Below are 21207 nucleotides of genomic sequence, written 5' to 3'. Positions count from 1 at the left end.
CAAGCAATTCCTCAGGAGCCTAGAATTAAATTCTGGTTATGTCACTAAAAACATGATTTCGGGCAAGTTATTTTTCAATCCTAGTAGCTCAGGTCATAATCTGAAAAAATTCCAATTCAAATCAGAGTCTACACATTTTTTTTGAGGAAGATTGGCCCTGAGCTAACATCTGTTGCCCATCTTCCTCCTTTTTTTCCTTTTTCTCCCCAAAGCCCCAGTAGATAGTGGAATTTCATAGTTGTACATCCTTCTAGTTGTTCTATGTTGGATGCCGCCTCAGCATGGCTTGATGAGCAGCGTGTAGGTCCGCACCCAGGATTCAAACCGCCGAACCCTGGGCCCCGGAAACGGAGCATGCAAACTTAACTGCCACCGGGCCGGCCCCTAGTCTACACTTTTAAAACAGAAATCTTTAAAAGAATACAATATATTTCTTATTTTAAAACACACTTAAATGTTATCACTTTAATGCCCTTATTTACATTGTTACATGTTGTCTTCTAGTCTTTATCAAGCACATAAAATTGTACATAGTTGCACCCATATCATAATGGTATTTGGATTTTTTTCTTTAAATTCTATTATAAATATCTCACCTATTTGGACCACACATCCTTTATGGAAAAAGATGGGAGAAGAGAATGTCAATGCTTCTACGCAGTCTCTGTAATTATCACCCAAGCAGAAACCCTAAATGTTAAGACATCTTCAAGAGGTTAGAGGAAATGAGAGATTTAGTGCATACAGTGATGCTGTACGGATTATTTTACCAAAGGAGCTAATGTAAAGTCTCAGGATAGGAGAAGTAGCATCTGCCCAAGAAAGGGGTACAGGGAAGAGAAAACACAGCAACATCTGGTCTCTAAATGTGCCAACGTGAAAAATCCTCAGAGCCAGTTAGCTAGGGTTACAGGAAAGAACGAGCAGGCAAAAAAAAAAAAGAAAAAGAGTCTGGCTTCGTCAGTAAAGAAAGGACAATAATATTTACAGAAAATTTTCTATTTTCAAGGTTCAAAAAAGTAGAATTTTGGACTCAATATGCAGCAAAATGGTTGAAGCAATCTATATAATAAAAGAGCAGAAACGGCTAAAAGGGCAAACCTTGGAAAGGAGAACCATGACATGAGAGAAAAGACTCTTTTTTCTTCTTAAAGGGAAGTGATGGTATGAGATCATGCAAATGCAAATGTCTGTGGACAGCACTGTTTGCTGGTGGGAAGAGAATTTTAATGTGCACTCTATGCAAATGTGTTTTATAATAAAACAAAATGTGCAAGGCCTTCTGAGGGCAGGAGGGAAGAGGAGAGCAGCAGCTCCAGACACTGAGCCTGAGAGGCACCGGAGGACGGGCCAGAGGAGTGTGCCACCGCAACCCTGAACAAATTCCAGGCGATTGGGCACGTCAAAAACCCACTCCTTTAAAAAAATCTCTCTTACATTTGACTGAGAACTGGAAGCCTAATGAATTAACACCTGCAAAATCTTTCTTTATCGAGTGCTTAACCTTGAGCAATTCTCTGTGCTTAGAGTGAACCTCAGAAAGGAGACATTAAAGAAAAACTCTCTGTTCTGTACTGAGTCATGGGGAAAATTATATGAACTGCACAGTAAAGACTGGAGATGAATATAAAGAAAGCTCCTGTAAACCATTTAGAGTCTTTGTGTCAAAATTAGCATGAATATCAAAGCCCATTTAAGGCCCAAGCCTAGGCACTTGTGAAAGAATGAGCAGGAGCCGACTTGCAGTGCTGACAGAGTCTGGTTTTGACCAAGTGATATTTAGTCATATCTGTATATCTGAAGAAATTATTAAAAAGAAATTGGGAAAAAGTCTGCTGTCTCTGTGATGGAGCTACTTAGGACAGCCATTTCGAAAAGTGTTAAAAAATTAAAATTGTAGAAAGCCGAACCATAGGTGCCATGTTTTGCCTGAAGTGGTAAAAATACCATCTGCCTCAGTCTTTTAGCAGCATGCGTATTTCAAGTAGCAGTAGGCTAAACTACAGGCATACGCTCAGCTCCAGCTGGGGAAAATACACAGACGTTTGTAGATGTTTTTCTAAGCAAGAGTAGTCAACATATTCGTTTCCTTTCAGACACATATATTAGTTACCATAGCAAACCAAGGCGTGAATGTGGTCCGAGAAGCTTCTCCACTGGTCCCACCACATGCCCATGAATTTCTACAACTCCATAGGTGGCACTGTTCCCTCTAGCACTGAACTCTATCAGCTGTGCTTAACCTTGGGGCCAGAAGCCTGGGGAACATGGAATAGTTTGAGAGAGACACATCCACGGCTACAGACCAATCGCTGTAATTTAGACGCCCAAAGCATGGCACATATATGAGCAAAACTGTTAGCACCTGTTTTTTGGTCACAATTCACTTCTGATAATTACATTCTGTCTACTAAAACTTCTCCCACAGTTTTAACTAGGTAAGTAAGATGGTCCTTGTTTTTTCATTCTAGAAGCTACTAGGTAGAATCGCCTTACGGTTAAACAGCTTCCATCCTCGCCCAGCCCCAGGTGGACGAGTTTCAGTAGTGAGTAGAGTGCTCCTGTGCTGGTGTTAACCACTTACAGAGGTGGGAGAGACTTAATGGATTAATAGTTGTCAAGTGCTTTGATATCTTAAGATGAAAGGCACCGCAGCAGTGTAAAGCATTCATATCCAGGCTCTATCGCAACAAGAACGCAATTAAAAAGTAATTCAATTTCTTATCTGAGTGTTTGAGGCCAGACCACTGTTTTGCTGAATGTGACAAACACTCTCGAGCTCCAGCTGAGACTGATTTTGAAACGATCACCTTTTCTGCCCTCTCCCCTACTTCCTTGCCATTCTGAGACTGACAAAATTTGAGAGATGGCATATAAAGCCACAGAGCACACAGCCAAAATAATTTTCTGTGGTTCTTGAAATCTGATTTTTAAGATAAAGTTTGGCTTTTGAGTAAATACTCACCACTTAGAAATAATGAAATTTCCGGCAACAAATAAATTTCATAACGGTGTCTAGAAATGGCTGCTGAGTTTTTAAAATGCAGTTTTACAGAAAAACCCACCAGGGGAGTCCTAAGCTGCTAAGCATGATGTCTGCATCAGTCAGCATGAGCACCATGACCATGCTACGGGCCCATGATAAACTGCATAAGACACACTACTGCAAGCTGTACCCTGCAGACATCTCCCGGATACTTGGTAGAGATGGTTATAATCTTTTTTCCCCATGTTACTTGCATTTAAGTCTATGTAAGGATGATAGGTCTGGATTAATTGCCTAGATCAAGTTATGCCCTTAAATATCAGAATAGTACCATATATTTCAGAAGGGTGGGTTTGTGTTTACTGGCATGAGAAATACTGTCTTTGGCACTTGGGAAGGTAAACTTAGGGCTACTGAACATTGGGATGAACTGTGTTATACAGTCAGTATACTCTTAACATGGCTAATTGGAGTCTATAATCCTCAGTTCCAGACCACTCACAGCCTCCTGCACTTCTCCTAGCATAACATTAATGCAACATTCTTCCACACGCATTTATCAAGCACTCCCATGTGTAAGCCTGCGCTGGGTACAGATGATGCGGCCATGAGCAAGGCCATCAAGGGCCCTGCCTTCAGGGCTCTTACATTCCAGTGGAAGAAGAAGGAAACAAGTAAATAAATAAAAATAATTTTAGATTATGATAAATGTTAAGAAGAAAAAAAGCAGAGCAAAGGGGGAGTGGCCACTTTAGATAGGGAGGTGTGAGTCAAGGAAGGTGTGATAAAAGGCCTGCATCAGTCTTGTTCGTGGCAGTCAGCACCAACACAGGGCCTCACACATATGAAATAGCAAATATGTAGCGGCTGGGTGGATGAATGGAGGAAGGGATGGATCTGGACCTCAGTAGTATACAAGATAAGAATGTCCCCGACCTCCAGTCCACAAAATAAGAATGTCTCCTCTCAAATTTGGGCCTAAAGAATAGCACTATTCTAAACTATTTTGTACTAAGGAAACTGAAGGAAGACCAAAGAGGTTAAGCGACTGATATCAGATTCTGCAGTGAGTTGGTGACAGAGCCATTTCTTGATCCAGGGGAGTTCTATCTGTGCATCATATTTTTTCTTCAAGTCTCTTCTATTGTCATGTGCTTCTGCAATAAGAAACCCTAAAGGAGTTCTCTGAGTCATAAATAAGCATCAATGATCAATAGTCACTCTATTGCCAAATCATGATGTCTTTTCCCTTACTTTTGTGTTCATAAATTAGCTTTCCTTTACTATCACAGTGAAATCCCAGCCTTTATCTCCAGGCCAGTTTATTACAACCTTCCTAAGCAATCTTCTTAATTGTGCTGATACCAGCAACCTGTGTCAAAAACTTTCCTTTCCTCTCTGATTGAGATCAAAAGCCCTATACCAGAATTTCTCCTGCAACTAACTTTATGTGTCTTCTCTTTTCTTACTCATGGCCTCACTCATTCACTCATTCACTCACTCACTCACTCACCATTTATCAAGTGCCAAGCACTGTGTCAGGCACCAAGTATACAAAGACAAATAAGATACTGTCCCTGCCCTCAAAGAGCTCACAGTCGATGAACTGTCTCATAAATGATCACTGTAAAAGAAGAGAGTAAGTGCAATGACTGAGAGATAGATGCACAGTGTGTTAAAGAATGGAGGAAAGCACCTAATCCAGCCTGGGGAACCAGAAAGGACTTCCTTTAGAAGATGATCCTAAATTAAGCCTTACAAGAGGAGCAGGGGTAGCCAGATAAAGGGGAAAGGCATTCCAAGCAAAGGGGACAGCATGAGTCAAGGCATGGAGTACAGAAGCAGTATGTATTATGTAATTTGGTGCCACTGGAGCACAGGTGGGAGGAGATGAAGCTGGAGGGTCCCTCTAGGGAGCGAGATCACACAGTACTTCATATGACAATCTAGCAAGCTTTGAATTTGCCTTCTGGACAAGATAGAGCCAATGAAGGGTTTTAAGCTGGAGTGTGAAACTGTCAGATTTGTGGTTTAGATAGACATTCTGACTGGTAATGGATCTGTGGGGACAAAAGAGAAGCATGGAGACTGTTCAGTAGGCTTTCCAGTGGTTCAGATGAAGAGACTCAATATGAGCAATGGAAGAGAGATCAAGAGGAGGGGGTGGATTCAAGAAAATGTAGGCTATAAAACTGGCACATCTTGGTCATGGAACATAGGGGTGAAGGAGTAGGAGCATTCAAGGGTGACTTCTAAGTTTCTCACATGGTTGACTGGTGGGATGACAGTGCAAACATCAGGAGAGCGAATATGTAAAAAGGATATCAGAGATACAACACTAAGAGTGGACCCTAATGTAAACTACGGATTTGGGGTGATAATGAGGTGTCAATGTAGGCTCATTGACTGTAACAAATGTACCATTTTGGTACAGAATGTTGATAGTGGGGAAGACTGTGCATGTGTGGGGTCAGGTAGGTATTGGGAACTCTCTATACTTTTCACTCAATTGCGCTGTGAACCTAAAACTGCTCTAAAAAATAAAGTCTATTAAAAAAACCCAAAAACCAGAGATGCCAGGGAAGATGCTGAGTTCAGTTTGACACACTGAGCTTCTTTGCCTGTGGGAGACCCAAGAGGATATGTCCACAGCCCACGTTTGGGTATATGATAAGGCTCAAGTAGACATCTAAGATAGAGTGACAGATCTGGAAGTCCTCAGTTTAGAGGTGCTCCTATTGATCTAATTTTTCTTGAAGGAGGCAAAAGTTTGTGAGACAGAGGAAAGGAGGGACTGCACCTCAGGGAAGGAAAAGAGTTAGAGTAAAGGAGCCATGGGTGTGCACCTTGGGGCTGTCAGCAGAGCACAAGGTTCCGGGTCAGCCCTGGAGAGACCGCAGTGTGGTTTAGTTTTCCTACTGCACACAGAGCCCTTACAGGTCACATTTCTTCCTCCTTGTCTTTGGAGTGCAGGTGTGCTCACGCCCTGGATATTCCCGACTGTGGCATAAACCCAATGGTTAGCATGGTCCTTTCCTTTAGCCAAGCAGCTGTATGCATTCCACACACCTGCTGAAATGTTCCATTTGTCTCGAGGGGAAAACAGAATGTGACCCAAGTGTGTTCACAGGCTTGCACTGGTGCACTGAAATCTGAACTCCCTTGGCAGTTTTTAAACAAGGCTGTGTGTCAGAATTATCTGTGGAGCCTCTTTTCAAACCCTTCCATCCTGTCCCTGCCCTGCTCTCCCTGCCAGGGGATTTTGATCTTGGTGAAAGAGGGTGTGATGCTGAGGTAACCTAGGAAATGTGTGTTTTCAAAATCTCCACAGGTGATGTGAAAACTACTGCCTTTAGGATCCAAATCTGTATTGTGCTTCCCAGGTATTATCTGATGATGCTAAAAGCTGGTTTCCATCCATAGGCCAAAGGCATCTTTCCAGCAATGGTTAGTGATCTTACCCAGTTGGTTTTTTTTTTTTCAGCACTTATCACCACCTGACATTATATTATGTATCCATTTAGTTGTTTATTAGTTATCTATCTCCCCCACTAGATTGTAAATGTCATGAAAGGAAAGACTTGATCTGGTTCACTGTTGTATTCGCAACACCTACCACAGTGTCTGGAATGAAGTAGGCACTCAATAAATAAATTTAGCGTTGAATGAATCTTATTTTACCAGCTAATGCCTGTTACGTAACGGGGACTGTCCCTTAGCTTTGAATGTGATGATTCTCTTTTGACTTTTCAAATATAACAAAAGCCAAACACCAAATTGAAATGTATAAAACTGTGTAGTATATATAAAATCTACCTACCTTAGCATAGTCTAATCTTCCTTTCTCTTGAGCCTAAAATAGAAAAAGGGGAAATTAGTTCTTTAAAAATTATTAGTGCTTCTATAACGTTTGTTTCTCATAATAAATAATGAATAAAAGTCAACTCTCTCCCTCTCTATATCCCCCCCTCTATATCTCTATAGTGAACTATATAAAACGTATAAAACTTTCAAACATATTGAAAAGTTGAAAGAACAGTACAATGAGCACACATACACACTCTATCTAGATTTGGCAGTAGCAGACATCACGACTTCACTCCCCCAAGCTTCAGCACACATCTTGTAAGCATAGGCCATCTCATACATAACCACATGACCACTACCAAATTTAAAAAACTAACAATAATCCCATGTCATCTAACATACAATCCATATTCAGATTTCTCCAATTGTCCCAAGAATATCCTTTACAGTTTTTTTCTCCAAACCGGAATTAATCAAGATTCACACATTGCATTTGGTTTTTATGTCTCTGGTTAGTCTTTTAAATCTAGACTAGTCCCTCCCCATTTTTCAAGAAATGAAAATAAAAACCACTAACTTTTTTCATGAAAATCATTGACTTTTTGAGGAGACTAGGGTAGTTGTCTTATAAAATGTCTCTCTTTTTGTATCTGTCATATTATTTCTTCATTGTGTCATTTAACTTGTCCCTGTTTTGCTTGGAAACTGAAATTTGGGTCTGAAGAAGATTGCTTAGATTTAGGTGAAACATTTTTGGCAAGAATACTTTATATGGAATATTATGCACTTGATATTGCATCAGTTCAGGAGGCACAAAATGTCAGGTTGTCCCACTCTTAGTAATGCTACAAATCTGATCACTTGGTTAAGGTGGTGACTACCAGATGCTCCACAAAAAAATCATATGTTTCCTCCTGTATAATCAGTAAATAATCTGTGGGGTAATTTTTTTTTCTACTTCTCTTGGCATAATTTTTATTATGTTGTATTATGTCAAAAGATCCCCACCTGCACTGCCTACCTCCATCAGAGATGAAGATAGGGAAGAAAGATGGAGGTGAAGGAAACATCCTATATGAGGTCAGATTTTATTTAAAAAATATTTTTAGTTATTAAAAAACAATTTAAAATTAACACATATACTCAAAAGTGTTATATATCAAATCTTTTTTTTTTTTTTTTTTTTTTTTTTTTTGTGAGGAAGGTCAGCCCTGAGCTAACATCTGCCAATCCTCCTCTTTTTGCTGAGGAAGACTGGCCCTGGGCTAACATCCATGCCCATCTTCCTCCACTTTATATGGGATGCCGCCACAGCATAGCTTGACAAGCGGTGCGTTGGTGCGCACCCAGGAACTGAACCGGCGAACCCCGGGCCACCGCAGCGGAGTGCGCGCACTTAACTGCTTGCGCCACCGGGCCAGCCCCTATATCAAATCTTAACATAATGGAGACAACCAATGTGTTAGTCTTTGCTGATAGGTCAGCTCGACTTCAGAAGAAAACTTCTCCTGCCACTTCTGCACAGAACAAGAGCCGTTCCACTTACGAATAGGTTAGGTCTTGAGACCATTTTGTTTCAGAGTCCAAATGACACTATACAGATAATGAACGTGGGCAGATTACTTTCAGGAGAGAAAAGGAGATGTTTATAACATTGGTCCTGACTCTTCTTGCTTCTTTACAATCTTCTAAAAATTTATCCAAAGATGCCTGCATTTTGTTTCTTATTTTCCTAATAAGCAACTTATATAACACGACACTGCTCATGTATAGCTGTTGGCACCATCACAGATCACTCTAAGTTAAAATTGTTACTTGAATGCTTTAAATGAAACAAAAGTCCTCTGCAACCAACACGCTATAAAAAAGAAGTTGGGTATTTCAATCTGCTCTTCAAATTTTTGGGGGGGATCTAGGATTTCCAGTGAACTAAGAAGAGTTTGAACTTAGTCCTGATATGCATTATACCAACAGGAATATGAGTCAATTCTTACAGAAATTTAAAAACCAGGCTTATTCTTCTCTCTGCTCAGATACTTTATATTTACTTGTTTGTCTGTCTATGCACATCTTTTCCCAAAATAGTTTTGTCTACACTGAAAATCCCTCTCCTCCCACTGTAACCTCTGCAGGAGTGGTAGGGAGCCCTTGAGCACATCTGTATGGTGCACTCATGACTTAGCTGCTCACTTCAATATTGTGCAAATATGAACTGGCCTTGATTCTATGAATAATCCATGGCTTGTGACCAAAATTTCAGCAGCAGTATTTCACAATATGCTTAGTCTTTAAGTTCTCAAACTCCCAGCTGTCTCTTGAATTCATTTTAGCTTAAGAGATATCGGACATTGAGGCTGATCCTGTGGTTACAAGTTTTCCATCTTTTCAATTGTTCATCCTTTTCCTTGTCTCCTGATGATTAGTATGGATTGCTCAGGCATAGCACTTTTTAAATGATGCACAAACTGGAAGCCCTACAGAATTGTTCCTACTGTCAAACAATTCATTCCTGAAACACGTTTGCCATTTCCTCACGACTTAAATTTTGCGTCCGTTCTAACAAGCTCCTCTCCATTCTAGCTCCATCAACATTGTCATCTCTCAGTGTTTAACACGGGAGACATGTTACAGTGTTGAAAGTGGTATCTGTTGACAGTTGGGAAGCTGAGGAGCTTTCGTATCTTGAGACTGCAAGGTAAATTTACAGGGACTTAGGGTGGACTCTGCCTTTTGGAGGTATTGAGCCATTTCCCAATTTTGTTTCATAAAAAAAAATTCAACAGCAGTTTCTTTAGGTAGTAAGAGTGAAGGTAACGCTGTTTACAGACCAGGACATCTAGAGTAGTCTTACCACAAATTTTTGTAAAACCATTTTTCCCATCACATACTTTGTTTATAAACTAATCATCTTAGGGATATTATTTTGAGGTACTTGTATTTAATCAATCACAAGCTATTTTGAAACTCTTTCATTTTATTTTGTATTCCTAGCTTGGCCACCACTCTTTCACCCAGTAGAGATATACTTTTCTGGGGACAACGGCAGAGAAACACCATGTATGTAAATCCATATCTGTTTGACATCAGCTCTTAAATGTTTTGAAAGCTAAGAAATTAGAAGCCTGCATAAAATGAGAGCACGCTTACCACAGCCACTACAACCTGAACAGGCTGTAACTTGATATGCAGCTCACTTGAATGTACTTTTTATTTTGTCACAACAAACATTCCAGTTCTATGAAAGCATTTCATCCTTGAATGCATTAGCTTGTACATAAAAGTATCATTTATTTTATAAAACAAACATTATAAATATTTAAATCTTTTTTTTTGGTGAGGAAGATTGGCCCTGAGCTAACATCTGCTGCCAATCCTCCCCTTTTTGCTTGAGGAAGATTGTCCCTGAGCTAACATCCGTGCCAGTCTTCCTCTATTTTGTATGTGATGTCTCTAAAGCACGGCTTGAAGAGAGGCGTGTAGGTCTGCGCCTGGGATCCGAACCCACAAACCCCAGGCTCCCGAAGTTGAAAGAGTGAACTTAACCATTATGCCACAGGGCTGGCCCCTATTTAAATATTTATAGGTATATATTTCCAGCTGCTAAGTGGGTTAATATCTACATATGCCATACACACACCTGAGAGTACATACTCTGATATAAAAATTTATTTTTCACCAAAAGCTTTATAAAAATCTAGCAACAAAAAGAGTTTATAAAAATCTAGCAAATTAGAAACAAATGCAAATGATGATTTAATCCCCTATGTAAATAATGCTTCTCATAAACACCTATTCTATTTCTTTTTGTAAAATAGTCAATTTGGGAGGGGCCGTAGTTTTTGTTTCATCTGATGGTTGCTCATTCACTCAATCATTATCCACTGTGCATCTACTGTGTGTCAGGCACTGCTTAGGCACCAGATACACAGCCATGAACAGAACAGATAAAAATCTCTGCCCTCATGGAGTTTATCCTCTAGGGGGCTGCACAGTTCTGTTTTAGATAGGCTTCACATACAATTTCCCTCTAGAACTTAAGTTCCATGAGAGTAGGGAAATTTTCTCTCCCGCTCACAACTGTATTCCATGTCTAGATCAGTGCTGGTATATAGTCGATGGTCAATCATATCTGGTGAATGAATGAAGAGATGGATGAGTGCTTTTTCTTTAAATCTGTTGGTTATGTACTGTCTATTCAGAAAACTTACAAAGCAAAGTTCATTTCACTCACTCTTAGTTCCGGGGTTGCTGGGTGTTTGGGTCCATTATGTAGTTAATGTGGAGCCATTAGCTGGTGCCTTACAAATAATTTTTACCCATATTGAACAATACTGTATTTTCACTTAATTACCTAACTTCTTTTTATCAGTAGACTAAGGAAGGGAATCTACAGAAAATAAATTCAAAGAATTCATGAAAATCAAATAAAAGAATAGAACAGAGAAGAATGATGTAGCAGCCTTCTCACAGATGCAGTGGTTTAGTGCAATTAAGAGCCTCAACCTTGAAAGCAGGGTGTTGAAGTGGAAAGAGCCTGCAATGGAAGTCAGGAGACCTCAGCAGATTTCAAGATGCCCACCTCAAAGCCTCATGTGTTAAGTAGGCCTTGTCTATGGAGGAAAGCAGGTGGCCTAAGACCTCCTGGGAAGATGGATCTGCTGGGAGCCAGAAAACATGGTTTCTGGTCCATAATAGATTAACACGTCTAATACTTTTTAAATTTTTCTGTGGGTCTTCATTTTCTTATCTGTAGAATAAGAACATTGGACCAGGCCAGATATTTCCAAATGCTGGGTTCTCACAAATGCTGGGCTGGCTGATCAGAATCACCTGGGTAGCTTGTTAAACATGCAGATCCTCAATACCCTAACCCTGAGATTCTGATTCATTTGAGGATCACTGGTCTGAACTATGTCTGATGTCCTTTTCAATTTATGCTTTCGCGTATGCATCACTGTTTACTTCAAAGGCTAGAAGAGAACAACTGTATAAACTTCTTAAGTCTCAAGGAGAATGGAGTGCTATACTTTCCCCCTTTTTCTGACATCTGCCACTTATCATGTATATTTCTAGCAGGGCAAGATATTAAAATAACTTTCTCACTGGGGCCCAAAATAGGCTGATATAATATAAATGCAGACTGTATTTCAACAGCCGGCCGTCCTGAACCTCTTCCTGCCACACTGTTTATCTCCAGAAACCACAGTAAATTCCACCATCCACAGCAATTCCCTGAGGGCTTCATTACTAGGGTCTTTAAAAGGGATTCACTCATCTTTTTGCCTCCTGTAGGTGTGCTTCTTGTCAATCCAGGTCATGAGAAAAGAAAGTAATTTTTCCTAGTCTTTAGCAGTTCACAGAAAATGTGTGGTTTGAACCTTGTTTTATCTTAAAAAAATGTGAAAACAGACAAGACAGTGTGCCAGTGCTCCTGACAATGAAGGCCTCCTCAGACAGCTGTAGCAAGCACTGTAAAACAATATTCTGTACAAAAGCAAAAAAAGCCAGCACTCTGATTGAGAAGATGCGCAGAGGGATTAATTCCAAAGGTTTATATACCAGTCTCTGCACACCAAAGGCAGATAGATTCCCTGTTGGTAAGGGATGGATGTACAATGTAGTCTTTTACTTTAAGAAACAAATGCTTTTTTATAGGCCAGGTAACAAAGAAGGATTGGATGACATAAATGAACTGTTTCCAATTTCCAACTACTGTTATCTGGACTTGAAAGCTGGATATGAAGAAACCTTTTTCCAAAAGCAGAAAACTAATATTCCACAGCAGGGAGTCCAGAAATTACAAGAGACTGATCATCTCTACTTAGCATGTTATTCCTCCCAAATGCTACCAGCTATATTTAGGAATAACAGTCTTTTTTTTTTCCTTAAATATTCTCTTTTTAAACCTTCAAGGAAAACCACCTTTCCCTCAAACTTTTTAGTTGACAGAACATAATGAACACCCATTTGCCCTCCACCTAGATTAACCAATTGCTAATATTCTGCCATCTTTGCTTTCTCCCTAGATGATCATTTGCTGACTGAAAGTTGTAGACATCGTGATGCCTCATGCCTGAATACTTCAGCATTTATCTCCTAAGAACAATGATGTTCTCCTACATAACCACAAACCCAAGACCACACTCAACAAGTTTAACACTTACTTTAATACTTAGTCCATGTTCAGATTTTCCAAGTTCAACCAATACTGTCCTTTAGAGCTGTTTTTGTTTTTTCTTTTGGTGAGGAAGATTGGCCCTGAGCTAACATCTGTTGCCAATCTTCCTCTTTTTGCTTGAGGAAGATTGTCCTTGAGCTAACATCTGTGCCAATCCTCCTCTATTCTGTATGTGGGATGCCACCACACCATGGCTTGATGAGCGGTCAGTAGGTCCACACCCAGGATCCAAACCTGAGAACCCTGGGGTGCTGAAGCGGAGTGCGTGAACTTAACCACTACGCCACTGGGCCGGCCCCATTTAGAGCTGTTTTTATCCCAATCCAAGCTCAAATTAAAAATCATACATTTCCTTTGGATGTCATGGCTTTTTAATCTCTTCTAATCTACAACAGTCCCCATACCACTACCTTTTCTGTCCTGCATAATACTAGCATTTTTTAAGAATCCACGTCAGTTGCCCTGCAGAATGTCCCTTATCCTGGATTTGTCTGATTGTTTTCTCATGACTAATTAAAGTGAAAACATTTTTGGCAACACAACTACACAGATGATGCTATATAGTCCTTCTCTATTACGTCAGGAGTCATAGGATATCAGTTTGTCTCATTATTGGTGAAACTAAGTTTGTTCATTGCTTCCTTTGTATTTAATCATTAATCCGCAGGGTGCCTTGAGAGCATGTGAATATTCATTTCCCTACTAACCACTCATCCAATTGTCTTAACCCATCATCCATTAATGATCCTTGTTTGAATAAATGATTACAATGGTGGCTGCAAAAATAATGACATTTTAAAGGTCTTGTGCCTTGGCACTGGCAGAAATATCATTAGCTCCTTTAGAGAAAACAAGTCTTACTGAACACAAACTCTCTGTGCATTTGCATTGGTATTAAGAGGTGGAGTTTAGTTTATATATTAACAAGGAGGTTTGCTGGGGGACAGAGGAAGGCAGGAAGGATACCTCCATCCTCATCCCAGAATGTTTGGGTATAGTGTATGAGGATTTATAAAGGTCACAGATCAGAAATCTACTAGGTCTGCTGGCCCTGAAGTTGAGTTTTGGTTTGGTAGGAGAAGCAGGCCTTGTATTGTTGGGCTCTCCAGTTACAGAGCTGGAAAGGTGTCAGAATATAAAGGAACAGGGCAGGTCTCTTCTTTGACATCTCTTCCGTTCTTGCCTACTAATAAGAGAGCACAGAAGGCATCTGCAGAGAAGTCAACACCATTCAGAACTGGACTGCTTGGGTACCTGATTTTATCATCTCTTTCACCTGGGAAGACTACTTTTCAGAGGCAAATGTTAATGTCCATGGAATTAACTTTCTCATATTCTCTTTGGTTCACTGGGAAAAGAGGAAGCAACAGACAGGTGCAGAAGGCTATGGTGCCCAATTAAAAAAAAGAGAAGAGGCTTGTATTATTAACATAACAAATCTCTCTCTGTTCAAAAGTCTTGTTATCCCTTTGCAAGCCATTTTTCTTGCTATGCTGTCTTGGAATCTAGAAGAGACACGAAATTAAAAATTGCGCAGTTTGATCAAGAAAAAAAAATCTACCCAGATTGCAGAAAGGCCATGAGCAAGGAAATCAGGCTGAGAGAACTGAGTTGTTTCCTCCAGTGGCCAGGTCCCAAGGTGGCCACCAACCTTGATGGTGTATCTCAAGCTCACCATGTCAAAAACCAAACTTAACACAAGTTTTTTCACTTAACTTTCCTATTTCTTTTTTTTCTTTTTTTTTTGTGAGGAAGATCAGCCCTGAGCTAACATCTATGCCAATCCTCCTCTTTTTGCTGAGGAAGACCAGCCCTGAGTTAACATCTATTGCCAATCCTCCTCTTTTGTTTTCCTCCTTTTTCTCCCCAAAGCCCCAGTAGATAGTTGTATGTCATAGTTGCCCAGTAGATAGTTGTATGTCATAGTTGCCCATCCTTTTAGTTGCTGTATGTGGGACGCGGCCTCAGCATGGCAGGACAAGTGGTGCGTCGGTGCACGCCCAAGATCCGAACCTGGGCATGTGCACTTAATTGCTAAGCCACGGGGCCGGCCCCTCCTATTTCTATTAAGGCAAAATTCTTCCTGTTGTCCATGTTCAAAAGCCTGGTTTTGGCCTCTGACCCCCCCTCCCCAGTACACACCTGCCAGCTTCTCCCTATCATATCAGTTTTCAGGTCGTTTACATTTTTTCTCTGAAATGAGTTTTATATCTAACCTCCCTACCCTCCCATTCTCATTGCCAACACTCTGAATGGGACTTTCCTCCTGCACTTATCAGCAGGTTCCCAAAACCTTCCTAACTGATCTCTTTCTCTCTAGTATCTCCTTGTTCCTTTCATCCTATATAATGTAGCCAGATATACTTCCCTAGAACATGTTTCAGACCTTGACAGTACCTAGTTCAAAAACTTTCAATGTCTCTTTATGACTTCTGCATCAAGTTCATTTTCCACAGGCAAACAACCCAAAGTCTTTTTTTTTTTTAACTGAGCTAAAATTCACATAACATAAAATTTATTATTTTAACCATTTTAAAGGGTGTAATTCAGTGGCATTTAGTACATTCACCATGTTGTACAGCTATCACCACTCTCTAGTTCCAGAACATTTTTGTCATATTGTAGCATATATCAATACTCCATTCCTTTTTATGGACAGGTAATATTCCATTGTACGGATATACCATGTTTTTTTCCATTCATCATTTGATGGACATTGGCTTGTTTCCACTTTGTGGCTATTGTAAATATTGCTGATCTTAACACTCATGTACATGTTTTTGTTTGAAGTAAAGTCTTCAAATACAGGTATTATGTACTATTTCAGAGCAATTCTTCATCTATCCCTAAACTGATCCATGTTTTTCACATTCCATCCAAATTATAATACCTTTTTTTCTTTGAATACACTGTATGCTGCCCATTTGCATCCCCTTTTCATGGCTTCTGTTGCCTAGGAAGCGCGTCAGGCCCATTTTTGCTATCAAGATCTTCTTCTTCAAGGACTCTCTCAATCTTGATATCACCTACTTCACAAACCTTTCTTGACTTTCCCAATTGGATATGAACTATCTTTCCTCTGAGCTCTCCAAATGGCATCAATTACGGGATTCCTTACATTTGTGTGTTTCTCTTATTCCTTCTTTACAAGGTCACAGACAAACCTTCAGGCAATTTACTGCTGTATCTCCTGTAGTCAAGCACTTTGTTTCCTTAAGTGCAACAGAAAACCTTCAGAAATATTTTAATTTAGGAGATATCTAGAAACATATCAGAGTCTTTGTGGTTTTATATACAGTCCTTTCAAATGCCCACACTGTACACCCTCTATGGTAGAGGATGTTGTCAATATTATTCCTTTTGAAACAACTCAAAATAATTTAAATTATTTAACAAAAATTAGAAGAGTATCACGTGGCATTAATGAGGACTTTCTGAATGTGCATTTTCTCTTTTGTTTAAGAATATACATGTGTTATATTCATGCACACCAGCCTTGCCTAGCAATTGTTTCATTTTTTTAATAAGAAGTAATAGGATATCTGGGGACAAATGAGTTATAGCTTAGCATTGGTAACACGTGGTTCACTTAGGATAGTTTATGGCTGATTACGACAATGTCAGAATGTCACAAGCCTAAGTGACATTTTAGTATTTTCAGAAATAGCCAGGAAAATATAATCATAATTCTTATTTCCTCAGGTGACTTATAATGGCAGCTGAAAACTGGAAGGATCATTAAAAATAAAGCTTGCTGACCTGCAATAGCCCCTGGACTCCCTGAGAGAGTCAGAGCTCTGTGGTTCTCTGAAGGATTCTACTTTCTTTTATTAGGAATCAAAATGATAACTGAGTAATGACTTCACCTCCCTAGGGTGAATCACCCATTCACTATCAGTATTTTTACCTGATCATTATTTTTCAGCAGCTACAAATTTAAATTTAAAATTAGGGTAGGGAGGGATCTGTAGAATTTAGTATGGAGACATTGCTCAACAAATATTTTTCAGCTGTTTCAGGTCTGGCCTGGTGCTCTGAACTGCCTCTTGTGCAAGGGTATGGGGGGGTATGTGTGTGCTCATGCATGTGTGTATGCCTATGGGTGTGATGGAAGAGGGCTATCTAATCTTAAGATCTGGGGAGCTGGAGAGGAGGCAGCAGGACCTGATATGAAAAATTCCAGATGTGTTCATCTTCCTGGCTTCACAATGATGTTGAACGGGCACTAAGGGGATGTGATCTCCTCCTCCATTCCTGGTCTAGTCATTAATTCTCACTCTCCCCAAGCAGGAAATCAAAAGGGTAGATGGGACACAAACCTGTCTGAGCAGAGCGAGGAAGTAATTTTACATGTGATAATAAGAAATCATAGGCGATTTCCATCATTGGGAGCAGGACTTTTCTATTTCTCAGTGTCAAAACTAGTATTAAGCTTCTAATAGAGATAAATATTTTTCTTATAACGCATCTCTTGCCTAAGAGACCTATTTCTTAGATTTATTTGAAAGCTGAAAGGGACCTTAGAAATGATCTATTTCAATGCCATCATTTTACAGAAAATAGTAACAAGGACATGAAAGAATGTGATTAAGGTTATACAGATGCTAGCCGAGCCCAAACTAGAATCCAGGTCCTCTACGGGCCATTTCTGCTGTACCAACTTGACTCTTTCTATTTAACAAAAACAAATACTAGTTGGATGACTACTCTTCATAAGTCACTCTGCTTGGTACTATGGGTAATTCAAAGGTGAATTCACTATTATTCTTATGAATCTTGCAATAAAATTGAAAACCCGGGGGAGGAAAGGATCACAAAAATGTAGAGGAGGTAAACATCACGAAAAATTGGAAAGAGCACTAGAACTAATTTCAGGATTAACAAGCAACCCCCTTGAGATTCGGGATAGAATGTCCCTCTTAAATGTTATGCAAATTCTGTTCCCTAACTCTCACTAGGGGGTATTCACAGAACAAGATCATTATCTTACAGAGCTTAATATAAACATGAATATTATAATTTAGAGGATTAAAATAAATTTAAGTAAGGAGTCTTCAATCTGAAGAATGTTGCCCCCTGCATGACAGAAACTAATTCCTTATTTCTTATTTGCTTCAGATGAATTCATCTTCTCTTCATCAGTGACCCTGTTCATGACTCAGACACGTGGATATAAGGAGAAGGGCCTGAAGTCCCGCAGCAAACCACAGCAGCCTGGCAGGCCCTTGAGGTGGGCAATAAACTGCCAGTCTTCACTGAAGGATGAGGATTTAGAGATGATCACAGGGAACCTAGGATGGAGGGCGGGACATCATCTGCTCACGGACATCATCTCTGCAGGGTTTACTGACCTCTGGACAAGATCAATTTGATTTACATGACTTACTTGGCTAAGGCATAGGCTATTTGGAAAGGCTATCCCTTTGAATCTAAAATCAAGTTGAGGATAATGATTTGGGAATATTTAACCAGCTGTTTAGGAAATCCTGGACTCTCATGTTGTCTACATTTACAACTTCGTATGCTTGCAAAGAAACTAAGAGTTAAATATGTCCCTTTCCTCTGAAGCTTCTTTAAAATTCATATCTATGCTACTCTTATATGTATATGTATATATGTGAATAGCCAAGGGAGAGTTGGTAGCTTTCATTTAACATATGTAGCCAGATCTTTTCAACTGAAATGTAAATCTGCAATGTATTCTAATGTAACCCAATTAGAGCTACTAACACCATCTGTATATGTATTTTCGGTTCAGCTGTTGAAAAACACACAAATACACCCTAGTAATACAATATATAGTATACAATATATATAGTACAATATATACAATACAATATAAAGTAATACAATATATACCAATACAATATATAGCTGTGTGATATTTCATGGTACTATACTTCATTTAACCCTTTTCTGTTTTTAAATGAATCAATTTTCATTTTTTTCCTTTTAGAATTAGTATTTTACTACATATTTTCACATGTAAGTCTTTGCCCACATCTCTGATATTTTTCTTGGGCTAGATTATTAGAAGTGGAATTACTATAGCAAAGTACATAAATTTTTAAACTAAAAGTTTAAAAATAAAAACAAATATAGTATTTAATGGGCCTGGCCCAGTGGTGTAGTGGTTAAGTTCGTGTGCTCCGCTTTGGTGGCCCAGGGTTTGCAGGTTTGGATTCCGGGCACAGACCTACACACTGCTCATCAAGCCATGCTGTGGCAGGTGTCCCACATATAAAATAGAGGAAGATGGGCACAGATGTTCACTCAGGGCCAATCTTCCTCAGAAAAAAGAGGAAGACTGGCAACAGATGTTAGCTCAAGGCTAATCTTCCTCACCAAAAAAAAAAAAAAAGTTGAATAATACAAGACTTCTAACAAAACAACCTAGCACTCTCCAGACCCTGTCTGTCCTGTGTCCCTCTCTTTAGCTGTTTCTTCTGCTGTTTATCTTCAACTATTGTTGTTCCTTGATTTTTAAATCTTATACATTACCTATTGACCCTACCATGAAAGGAATAATTACATTTCTTACATAACCAAATATCATTTTCTCTACTCTCCTCGCATTGATTACACTTTTTGGTTTAAATCAATATTTGGTATTTACATTTTTATGCTATATAAATACCATTCTCTAAGCCATGTAGAGCATTACGATTACATTTGCTTTCTTATACATTTAAAATTTTTTCACTACAGCTAATCACTGCCTCATTTTATTCCATATGTTTAGTGTGGCTGTTTAAAATGTGGGCCCCAAATTCTTTGAAACTCTTTCCATTGGTAGGTGAGGTCTACAGCCCTTCCCCTTGATTCTGGGTGGGCTTGTGACTATTTTGATAGGAGACCTTGGAAATGACTGTGTGACTCTGGAGGCTGGTTTATAAAAAATGATGCAGCCTCTGCCTTGTTTGCTGGAACACTTGTGGTTGGAGTTCTGAGCCAGCAAGTAAGAAGTCCGACTACTCTGAGGCTGCCATGCTGTGAGGAAGCCAAACTAAACGGAGGGTCCATTCTGTGAGCACTCTGGTTAGTCAGCAGCCTGCTTTTCCCTATAGCTCAGCCCAGGTGCCGGGTGTGAGTGGAGCCTCCAGAGGAAACCAGTCTCCAGCATCACTAAGTCACCTCCAGCCTCCAGGTTTTTCCAGCTGAGGCCCCAGACATCATGGAGCAGACATCCCCTACATGCTGTCCAAATTCCTGACCCATAGATTCCATGAACATAATAAAATGGTTATTTTAAGCAGCTAAGTCTTGGGGTAATTTGTTATGCAGTAATAGTAACTGGACACTTAGTTTTCTATGTACCTATCATTAATTTGTCCCTAAATTCTCATTACGGTCACGTACATTAGGTGATCATCAGTTCCATTTTTTTCCTTGGAGATACTTCTCCTAGAGATGTTTGTCCTCTTGTCCCAGTCTGGACTGGATGCCTAGCCATTAGCCTAGGACTTGCTTGGATGAGAGACAGTGTAGCATGTTACTTAAGGATGTGGGTCCTGTAGCCAGGCTGCCTGCGTTTGAATCCCGGCTCCACCACTTGCTAGCTGTGCTACTGTGCACAAGTTAGTTAATCTCTCTGTGCCTCAGGTTTCTCATCAGAACATAGTAAGTGCTCTTATTGTTGGCAGTGTTGTCTTTGTTTATTATTCTTCCCTTCATATTGTCCTGGGAATTCCCATTGCCTCACGCCTATATCTGATCCCCTAGTTTCTAAAATTCCATGTCTTTCTCTTTCTTGGTTATTCCCTTGTCCCGACAGAATACATCACCTGCTCCCTGAAAAATGATTCTAGGGAGGTAAGTTTTCTGAGACCTTGTTTCTCTGTTTTAAATTGTCTTTAGTTAATATCACACTTGATAATATGACTGGCATAAAATTCTAAATTGGAGACAATCTTCTCTTTGAATGCTGAAGGTATTACTCGATTGTCTTGAAGCTTTCAGTGTCACTACTAAGGCCATTCTGATTTTTGATCCTTTGTATGTAGGTTTTTCTTTTTCTTTTTGGAAGTATTAGGATCTCTTCTTTATCCCCATTGTTTTGAAATTTGATAATGATGTGACTTGGTGTGGGTCTTTTTTTTTTTGTGTGTGTGAGGAAGATCAGTCCTGAGCTAACATCTGCCAATCCTCTTCTTTTTGCTGAGGAAGACTGGCTCTGGACTAACATCTATGCCCATCTTCCTCCACTTTATATGGGATGCCGCCACAGCATGGCCTG

The 21207-nt window shown here is 39.7% G+C and overlaps 1 protein-coding gene across 2 annotated transcripts in view; it reads right to left on the bottom strand.

Moving 5' to 3' along the window:
- The window catches only part of PDSS2 (decaprenyl diphosphate synthase subunit 2), a 288128-nt gene that overhangs the window by 35219 nt on the left and 231702 nt on the right, over positions 1-21207 (bottom strand). For both annotated transcript variants that reach the window (XM_058566522.1, XM_058566523.1), the window contains exon 7: positions 6807-6839. In XM_058566522.1, coding sequence (XP_058422505.1) covers positions 6807-6839 — 33 coding nt within the window. The remainder of the gene's footprint in view (positions 1-6806; positions 6840-21207) is intronic.

Source organism: Diceros bicornis, chromosome 23 (genome assembly GCF_020826845.1).
Source record: "Diceros bicornis minor isolate mBicDic1 chromosome 23, mDicBic1.mat.cur, whole genome shotgun sequence".
Taxonomy (NCBI): Eukaryota; Metazoa; Chordata; class Mammalia; order Perissodactyla; family Rhinocerotidae; genus Diceros; species Diceros bicornis.
Note: the sequence above shows the minus strand (reverse complement) of the source record. Positions and strands in the feature narration are given on the sequence as shown.